This window comes from Frankliniella occidentalis, unplaced genomic scaffold (assembly GCF_000697945.3).
Source record: "Frankliniella occidentalis isolate FOCC.00 unplaced genomic scaffold, Focc_3.1 Scaffold1, whole genome shotgun sequence".
NCBI classification, from domain to species: domain Eukaryota; kingdom Metazoa; phylum Arthropoda; class Insecta; order Thysanoptera; family Thripidae; genus Frankliniella; species Frankliniella occidentalis.
The window spans coordinates 870,924-880,743 of NW_026267131.1; the positions used below are offsets into that span (position 1 = coordinate 870,924).

The 9,820-nt window shown below is 43.6% G+C and overlaps 1 protein-coding gene across 2 annotated transcripts; it reads left to right on the top strand.

The window, feature by feature from the left end:
* Nucleotides 1-81: 81 nt before the first annotated feature.
* On the top strand, nt 82-6,917 carry LOC113213481 (uncharacterized). Of its 2 annotated transcripts, XM_026432563.2 has the most exons (10): nt 82-689; nt 1,152-1,339; nt 1,425-1,549; nt 1,637-1,734; nt 1,828-2,111; nt 2,191-2,450; nt 2,529-2,640; nt 2,721-2,828; nt 3,242-3,271; nt 4,037-6,917. In XM_026432563.2, the coding sequence occupies exons 2-10, from the start codon at nt 1,163-1,165 to the stop codon at nt 4,352-4,354; spliced, it is 1,512 nt and encodes a 503-aa protein (XP_026288348.1). In that variant the 5' UTR covers nt 82-689; nt 1,152-1,162; the 3' UTR covers nt 4,355-6,917. The 2 variants fall into 2 exon arrangements, with proteins under 2 accessions (XP_026288348.1, XP_052121420.1); XM_052265460.1 differs by lacking the exon at nt 3,242-3,271 and having other exon boundaries at nt 83-689.
* Nucleotides 6,918-9,820: the final 2,903 nt, after the last annotated feature.

Sequence of the window (9,820 nt, forward strand, 5' to 3'; positions counted from 1 at the left end):
CGGCGGGGCGGGAGTGGAGGGGCGGTGGTGAGGGGTGCGTGCCCGCGCGGTGCCCGGTGGGCCCGGTGCTGCTCGCTATCTCTCATCACTCCACTCCGAGTTGTAGTGCCACGCCGCCCTCTCGCCCGTGCTCCGCGTGCTCCGTGCTCGTGCAAGCGCCCCTGCTCGCGCTCCGCTGCACGCCCGGCCCGTGCGCACGCCCCCGGCACGCGTCAGACCGTGGGTGGGCCGTGCTGCCGCAAGCTACCGCAAGCTGCCGCCGTGCTCCCGTACCGCGACTTTTCGTCCTCTCGCGGGCACTTTGGCGAGGCGTTACAGCGCGTGCGTGTGCGCTCGTCTGTGAGTGTTGAAGCGTGTGCGTGTGAGTGTGTGAGTGCGGACGTGCGCCAGTGGTAGTGCCCAGTGCTGCTCGTCGGCCGTCTTTTGTCGGCCCCGTGACCTCATCGTCGCATCGCCTTCGTGCCGTCACCCGAACGGGTTGAGTTGGGAAGGACCAGTGACTATTGTGTGCCCCGAGCCCGAGGGGAGGAAAGTGAATTTATTTTCAAAGACTGCTTGTATCTTTACTCGGAGAGCACCGACCCAGTGAAATTTCGCTCCGTGGATACAGGAGGGTGTAAACAAGGAATTTTACAGCCGAGAATGCTGTAAAGCAAGCCCCGTTTTTTGCGACGAAGAAATAAAAAAATGTAAGGTTTCACGCCAGAGTACAGAAAGCTCTGGAAACCAGTGTGTGTTATGAGGTCTAGTGTGCTTTTGGTGGTCTTTATTTTTCAAGGGCAAAATTTTGTCAAGGAGCCACTTTGTTTTGAAAATTGACTTTGTAGTTAGTATGGCTCTGTTAAATAAATGGAGTTGAATCTTTTGGGGTTAGGTTCAATGGCTCATGGGACTGTTTGATCAATGAAACCTTTGTCATGAGATCGAGTTGGTTTGGTTCATTTTCACAGAAAACTCTCCTTAACTATTGTAGACCACGGTCCATCTGAATCTGGTGCCTGGATGTCTTTTAAACGGGTGCTCTTTTAGTTATATTGGCTGCTAGTGACATTACAACCTTAACCTCACATTCACTGTGTCAAATCTTTTTGGTTTTGCTTATCTGTTTGGTTTTGATATTCACCTAAGACTCTTTTCCGTTTATGTTACAGTATACTTCAAAATGGGTCGGTATACCGGTAAAAAATGCCGTTTAATTTCCATGTTTTGGTTGACAACTTCCTTCTTCTTAGTGGAAATTACTGTTGGATATGTCACAAATTCTATGGCATTGGTGGCAGACAGTTTTCATATGTTAAGTGATGTAGCTGCCTTAGTAGTAGCATTTTTATCAGTAAAGGTATGTTATTTTTTATACTCCTTATAATAAAAAATTTGTACTCTGTAAGGGCTATTGTTAACTGGGTGTGTATTTTTTTTGGCAGATGTCACCTAAGAAGTGGTCCAAAAATACGTTTGGATGGGCTAGAGCTGAAGTCTTGGGAGCTCTTGTAAACGCAGTGTTCCTTGTTGCTCTATGCTTTTCTATTACAGTTGAAGCATGTAAAAGGTAACCTAATTACCACAACTTTGAATTATTGTAAACTTTTGTGTGAGCTTATTAAGGATTGTTAATTTTGAAATGGTGAATTTTCAGGTTTATAGAAGTGGAAGAAATACATGAGCCAAAACTTATTGTTGTTGTTGGCGTACTTGGTCTACTTATCAATCTAGTGGGTCTTTGTCTCTTCCATGGTATGTGTGTGCTTTATTTGCGTTATTTTTGAATCTATCTAATGAAATTGTTTTCCAGCTTCTATGTACATTAAACCCATACTGTTTTTGCAGAGCATGGTCATGGTGGTCATGGTCATTCCCATGGTGGTATTTCACATGGAGGTATTGGTCGCAGTCATACAAGATTGACTCAATTGGTGTCGACGGATGACAATGAAAATGATGAAACTTTTAACCCTCCGATTGGGCCAACTCTGGCTGCAGCCATTAGCAACAACAAGGGGCATGAAGACAGTGCTGTGGAGCCGTCAGCCTCTCAAATGAATATGAGAGGAGTCTTCCTTCATGTACTGGCTGATGCACTTGGCTCTGTCATTGTGATTGCTTCTGCCCTGGTATGTTATCTTTAATAATTAATCATATTATGCAGAAGTTTGACACCATAACTCATGATTTGCTATTGCATGACTTCAGGTTGTGTGGCTGACCGATTGGGAATACAGATTGTACATGGACCCTGCCCTCAGTGTTGTAATGGTTGTGTTAATTCTGCGAGCGGTTTGGCCCCTGTTGCAAGAATCTGCCTTGATTCTCCTGCAGACTGTCCCCACACACATCCAGGTAGATGCTATTCAGCGTAGGCTGTTAGAAAAGGTTGATGGAGTGTTGGCTGTGCATGAATTCCATGTGTGGCAACTTGCTGGGGATAGGATCATTGCATCTGCACACATTAGGTATGGTCCATTTCTCTATACATCTGTAATATCCTTCCAATTTTTGATAAGTTTCTGTTAAAAATAATTTTTTATCAGGGTGCGCAATTTGTCTGAGTATATGAAGATTGCAGAAAAAGTTAAGGAGTTTTTCCATAATGAAGGCATTCACTCCACTACAATCCAGCCCGAGTTTATTGAAATTGGTGATGTAAGTTGTGTTTTTATCATTTAACATAGTTTTCAATTGAGTATTTTTATGAATTATCTGTAATTTTGTTGACTGCTCAGTTTGCAGAGGACACTGTGCAGCCTGGCCCAACTGAGGTGTGTGTGCTGGATTGCCCGCAGACGGACAGACCTTGTGCACTCTCTACTTGCTGCGGCCCATCAAAGCATGTATGTTTAAATCCCTGTCCTAGAAATTTGTTGACTTGTTTTAAGGATCCTTTCCCTGACTCATCACTCCTTCAGGTATCCCAAAACTCGCTGTATGCAGAGAGCCTGTTGGTGCCCACTGCAGTTACAAGCTGCTCCTAAACATTTTTAAAATCTTATTGAAATTGTCTTTCTTGCCTCTTGGCCTGATGAATGTCTCCAATGACGTTTTTGATATCTATCTTTACTTCTTGTCGTGAAAAGTGGAAAAGTTTTGTAACTTGACCAGACTTATTAGCTATTATCAAAATGTGATTATCAGATCACAGTAGTACCAATGATTTATTACCAGTTCATATGAAAATATTTCCCCTAGATTCACCTGTCATTGAAGTCGAAGTAATTGTAAAGTGACTGGGTATTGTGTCTTACAGGGATCGCCTAGACTCAACCCACAAACTGTGGTGCGTAGCACAATACCTGCATGTGTTCAGATTTTTGAAACTTTCACCCCTGTTTTTCTATAATCCACCTATAACTTCCGTTCATGTTAATAACTGGGAGGTACTGGTTAACTTATATCATATCTCCAACCATGTTTCTCCTCATATAAATAGACCCCTCCATTCCTAGAGTCAAGAATTCATTTTAAGAGTTCCTTGCCAGCTACACTACAATTAATAAAGAACTCACATCCATGCCTGCTCACCTGCCAACCTGTTGAGTTGCCGCTCATGCTGGTGTGGTCCACAGTGTGCTGAGGGTGACTGGAGTGCGAGTTCTTAATTGAATGCTGCATATAAGATCTTGAGTGCTCTCAAGTTCATGTTTCCCACTGTCTTGTTGCTGTGCATGTATGTGTGACTTTATGACCAACTTTTAAAGTCATGAAGATGATGGTGTGTGTTCATTGGCTTTTATTTTCAGACACTAGCTGTGAACATAATTAATTGTTTTTTCTTAACTTTTGAGTTATTTTCTGAACACAAATTTGTCAATCAGTATTACTTAGTGAGAATATGTAAAACAGAAGCCAGTTGTATTTTTATGTTTGTGTGTGGTTATTTCAATTACGAATAGCATGAAAAGAAGAACTGCATGATTCTTTTCAAGAGGGGAATTTGGTGTCATTGCTAATATGTTTCTAGATAATTAACGTGTAACTGATACTTTTAACTGAACCGTTTTATGATATGCATTTTCTCACTTATTTTCTGTATGTTTCACAGGGGAGGGATTCACCATCTCCTGGAGACACACCATACATGTGCCGTCAGCGTAACAATGCATCATCCACCTTTGTAATCAACAATCGAAGTGAAGAGGTCAACCAGATGGAAAGGGGAGCACTTCTTCGAGGAACACGAGATATTGCACCAACTGTTTCAGCTGAGAGCACTTTATCTCTAAATACACCCCCCCCTGCCTTTCCAGGCTCCTCTGAACAGTTCCCTCAAGCTCTAAATGGATCATGCAAGCGTCCATCTAGCCCTCCATCACCTGTAATTGAGAGAGACAACAGTAATTGTGATGCTGCCATTGTTTGACCCCTATTGTAAATGGGTTAATTTTATCCAGATTGTGACACCAAATTTGAATGTGATAAGGTTTTATTGGGTTTGTCAAAGGGCCTTTTTTAAAAAGAAAAAAACAAACAACTTGTTGACCTTTGCGTATGCATTCTTCAGAGAGTCACAAGATGTGCATTTTAATGTGATCAGGTCATCAGATTTTATCAAACCTGGTTTTCATGTGGTTAGATTTGTACCTTTATAGTTACTTATTGGAATACCTCTAGTCCTACCCCATGTATTTAAACTACCAATCATTCTAAAGGACAAGAGATGAGCTTGGCAATTTAACCATTGTACTTTTTAAAGTGACATAAAGACTGAATGTGGAAGAATTAAGCACTTTGTCTGTAAAGATTGTAGTTAAACTAGAGCAAAATCACATGATCAACTGAACTTGCACAGACGTATGTGGTATTTTGTACTACTGTGTGTTAATACTTTTATACTTTTGTCCTTCAACTTAGAAGGAAATTACCCACCTAGTTAACCTAGAGAACAAAATGGGTTGTTTTCATTCATGAAATTTTTTGTTCAAATCTGGATCCTAGGATGGTGTCAGATGTTGTAACTACTGTAAAGTAGTACATGTATGTAGCTTTCTTGTTTGTGTAAGTGTATGCAAACCCTCCTCCTGTGATACTGTGTGGTTTTGCCTCATCTTTCAGTGCTCGAGGCTTTTCATTCAGATTTGGAGTACTCAATTTCTACTGTAGAAAGATGATGTAGTACTGAAAAATATTTCTGTGTTAGTTTCTTTGTGTTGGTGTGTATGCATGTATGCATCCATGTATGCTTGTATATGTATGTATCTAATGTATGTATATGTCTGTGTGTGTGTGTGTTTGGGTGTGAAAGTTTGTGTGCATTATAAAGTGAAATGCTACTGTGCTCAAATTTTGTGTGTGGAATTGTATATTAATTTTGACTGGAGCAATTTTATACTTGTGCATAATGAAGTTAATCTCTTTTTCATTTTGAGGAAATAGGGAACCATAGTTATCCGTCTTTTTCAAATATTCACTTTTATCTGCTGCCTTGACTAGGATAAGTTTGTTGTATGAGCAACAAATAAGATCTTTTTTACCTCCAAAATGTATACTCTACTGTGACCTAGTGAGGCAGCCTCTTTTGTCAGTCTTATCCTTGTCATGTCCCTTTTGACAAGAAGCAAGATTTATTACAATTGACAATTTATTTTACACCTTTAGTGTTTGCTTGTTTATGTTGTTTTTAATTTGTATAAATTCACAAGAGATATAAAGTGTTTTTTTTTTTAACATATTTATTGATTGATTGATTGACTTGATTGATTTTGTAGCTTTAAGTCAGATTGCAGCCAAATGACAAACTTTTCTTTAGCTGCTGTGTATTATTGTATTTATCTCTCCCTTTATATTCCTTTTAAAAGTTTCTTAATGTGTTGCTGAACTGTGTTTTTCAAGGTTTACACACTATTGCTGTTTATTCACATTTGATGTGAAGATCTTTATAGAAATATATATAACAGTTAGATCCATATATAAATATCCATATATGATAATGAATTCTATTCATTTTTATCTAGTGCTGACGCATTTGTTGAGATGTTTATCCATTGTTGATTATTTTTTCTCACAACAGAATTACTTGAAAAGTGTTATGACAGTGCCTCATTGTAATCAATCTGTTTAAATTTCTACCTCACCATATGAAGTATAAATTGGTGTATAAGATGGAATTCTGTGTATTTTCTATGCTATGTTGAGTGAATATCCAGGGCTCTCATCTAAAGCTTACACTGTCCTGTAATGCAATTTTTCTTTAAGAATTACCATATTTTCTCTATTTTTACGTAAGTGGATCTTTTCCAGGAATTCTTTGTGATAAGAAAGAGATCTACAGCACATTTGATATTCTGTTACCAGTAGAATCTTCCAAGAAATGAGCATTGTCTGCCACTGTATGACAATTTCTGACTTTTGCTGTGTTTTTGCAACAACGCATTGAACCTCATTTTTATTTTCCATGCTGAATTTGATTAAATGATTCAAACGTTAAACACACGCATATCTATTTGTGTTCAAATTGAGGTACTCAAGGTTAAAGAATTTTCACAGTATTCTATATCCTTGACAAAAGTTCTATTCTCTTCATTGAGAAGTTAACTTCTTTCCATGATTCCTTTTATACCATAATTTTTATTCATAACATGTAAGGAAATTGTTTTTAACTGACTCTTAAGCTTTTAATTTACCCTATCATATTTGCCTGTAGGCTGTGAGAGTATTACAATTTGTAAATAGTGACTAGCAGTGACTTTGTTGAAGTTAACTGCGGGACTTAAAGTGCAAAATCTGCAGCAAAATGGTCTTGGTTCTGAGTTTTCATTTTTTAAAAATTGTCTGAAAACATCTTTTTAAATGTGAAACGATTCCTGCCCTTTTTTCGTACATACAATGATTGTCAGTGAAAGTCATATTTCACAAACATTCACGAGAACATGTCGGAAAGAAATTGGTAAATTGGTAAATAAAGGAATGACCGCCCTACCACCAAATAGTCTTCTTTAATTTTCCTAACGTGAGAAGTAACCCTATGAAAATTAAACTGGAAATGTCTTTGAGATACATATAGTTTCAAGTTGGAAAGATACTAAACCCAGTGACCGCCTCTTTCGCAGTTGACAGCCTCCCCCCCCCCCCCCTCCCTCCAAGACTGCAGCCCGAGAGAGGTCAGTGTTGGTCTGTGCCGCCGCCGCTGGCTGTGCACTGTGCGCTGTTCTTGCTGATTATAGAAGTTGTCTAGATATTCGTTACTTATGTTATTTGAATTTGTCAGCAAACCCTTCGGCAGTACGTGTGATCGGGAATAAGTGTCATCCATGTTTATCAGAAGAAATTTGCAGCGTTTGGATCGAGTGAGGGGTCAACAGCCGAGTCGGGGGAGTTCCGGCACATGGTGAGTCGAAATGCTTTGTGTTTTGCTGTCGTAATTTCCTAGCTTTGTTGACGGAATTATTTCGTTAACGCTACCTGCGAGTCTTTCACTTTTCATAGAAGTGTAAGAAAGTCGCTTTGTTTTCGGGCGATGGGAATGGATGTACACAACTTATAACCTAATGGCTACCTGAGCTGCAGCATGCTCAAGTTCTCTGGTCTCTCGCTCGTGTTTTGCGTTGTGCCGCAGAATTCTCCTGTAATTATTGTTTTTACTTTGTTTATTCGTCATCCAGCGAGCAAACTCAACGATCGAACGAAAGTACTCTGGTTTGATCATAGTTTATCTAAAGCCTTTGCATTTCACCCCCATACCCACCTCCCCCCTTTTCGCGAGCTGGATTGGCAAGATTTGTATGATCATCGTCTTTCGCTGTTCGTGACGATGATGGCGCCAGCGATGGCTGCATTCACACGACCGCCCTCATGAAAATGCGAACAAACATAAAAGAAAAGGGGTTGAGGAGTGAGAGAGGGCGAGGATCAGAGAGGGAGAGGGGTGGGGGGGGGGCGTCTTTTTGTTGAGCGGACGGTCATTAGCGGGAGCCTTCGAATCGAATTCGAAATGGATCAGTCGGAATGTATGTGATGAGTAGCATCGCCGAAGCAGCAGTTCAGTGAGAAAGTCACTGAAACAATACATTTTTGTCATCCTAAAAAACTGATTTTTTTTCTCAAGTTAAAATGTGTGCGTAACGTTTTCAGAGCTGGAAAAGGAAGGGTGTGGTGGGCGCCTTCCGCTAAATGTGTCGATAAAGCCATTAACATTTTCGGTCAGAAGAGATGTGGAGGATAGCACAAAAAGAAGTTAGGAATTCGTATGGGTGAGAATTGACTGGGTGTCTGGTGGCGCCAATCACTCACGGTGCGCCTTGGTTTCCCGGGAAAGCTGCGAGGCGGGCGTCTTAAGACGCGATTTTTTTTTCGATATGTGGCCTCTTCTGGGGTGTGGCGCCGCCTGCGGGTGTTGTTGTGGGGAGTGGCGTCTTTGCGGCACATCCCTTGGGAACCTAAAGTTCTGGCACGAACAGTCACTGGAGGCTCTGGAGCTGAAGCGGGTGCGTAGAGCTAGGCCAGAGCGTGGGAGGACGGCGGTTCGGTGGTTGGTGATCCCGGACCGACACAAAACCATTTGTCCGACAAATATGACCATAGATTACAAATTAGCTATGACAGTTGTCTACAAAATAAAGCAACTAGCTGTGAAAGCTAATATCTTAGCTTTCTTAGCTGGGAATTAGCTAGGAAAGCTAATATTCTAATCCAAGGCCGTATTAGCGAATGCATCAGCTAATTTAGCTAATTCTTTCACTCCCGTAGACGAGGTCCGAGAAAAATAGGTCGGACAGCACTTTTGGGGATTAGGGTCCGGTTCGAGCATCTCACTCTCACTTCGTCGTTTTCGGACCCAAACGGGCCCGCTCTCGGTCCCATCAGGCTGTCTGGTTGGCCCTAACGATGGGACGGGCTTGTGCGGGCGGCGTGTCCCCGCCCCGCCGCCGTGCAAACCTGGACGTGATGCAAGGAATTTGGGTCAAACAGTGCGTACGCAAAGCAGCCGGTGGCGAGTCGACAGGACCCAGTATCACTTCACATTCGTGGCCTCGTCGCCGACAAGGAATAGCAGCGATACATATTCAACGCCGGGGCCGAGGCCGGGGCACTTCGGAAACCCTTAATGAGGCGGAAGGCAAGCCCCGCGTATCGGCCCTCCCTGTTGGGGCCAACTCCGTCATCTCCGTGGTCGTTTTTGTTGTTCCCTCCTGCGCGTGTGTGCGGTTCGCTCGCTGGCCTGGCACTGCGCGCCGGCGCCCGGAGGGTGGGCAGCCCAAATGGCAGTGGCGTTCATTGGGCGGCGCAGCGGCGTGGGCGGCGTCGCTCCGCGCCCCCATCCTCGCCACCCTCTCCCACATCCTCGCCGTCCTCGCCGTCGTCCCCCGTTTCCTCGCCGTCCTCGCCGCTGATTGATACCCTGGTGTGCCCCCGAGTGATGGACGCACTGCGCTGCTCCATAAATAACGAGCGACGGTCTTCCTTTCGGCCTCTCGGTCAGATCCGGTCAGATCGGCGAGACAGAGCTGTCACTCGGCGGCCAGAGGAACCAGAGGAGCCAGAGGAGCCCGCGGCGGGGCTGACTGGCTCTCGGTAGCTCTCGGCCGCTCTCGGCCGCCGCCGGGGGGAGGGCAAACACGAACACGAGTACAGCGGTTCTGTAAAGACTTGTCGCTCACCTCTCTGTAGTACACAGGCAACAACGTCGGCCTGTGACACGCCACAGTTTCCTTATACTGAGACCCTCACTCCCGAAACGCCTCCCCAACGGCCTCCAAGCCGCAGTCTCCACCACGGTATTCAAGCCGCGACCTCCGCCACGGCCTCCGCCACGGCCTCCGCCACGGCCTCCGCCACGGCCTCCGCCACGGCCTCCGCCACGGCCTCCGCCACGGCCTCCGCCACGGCCTCC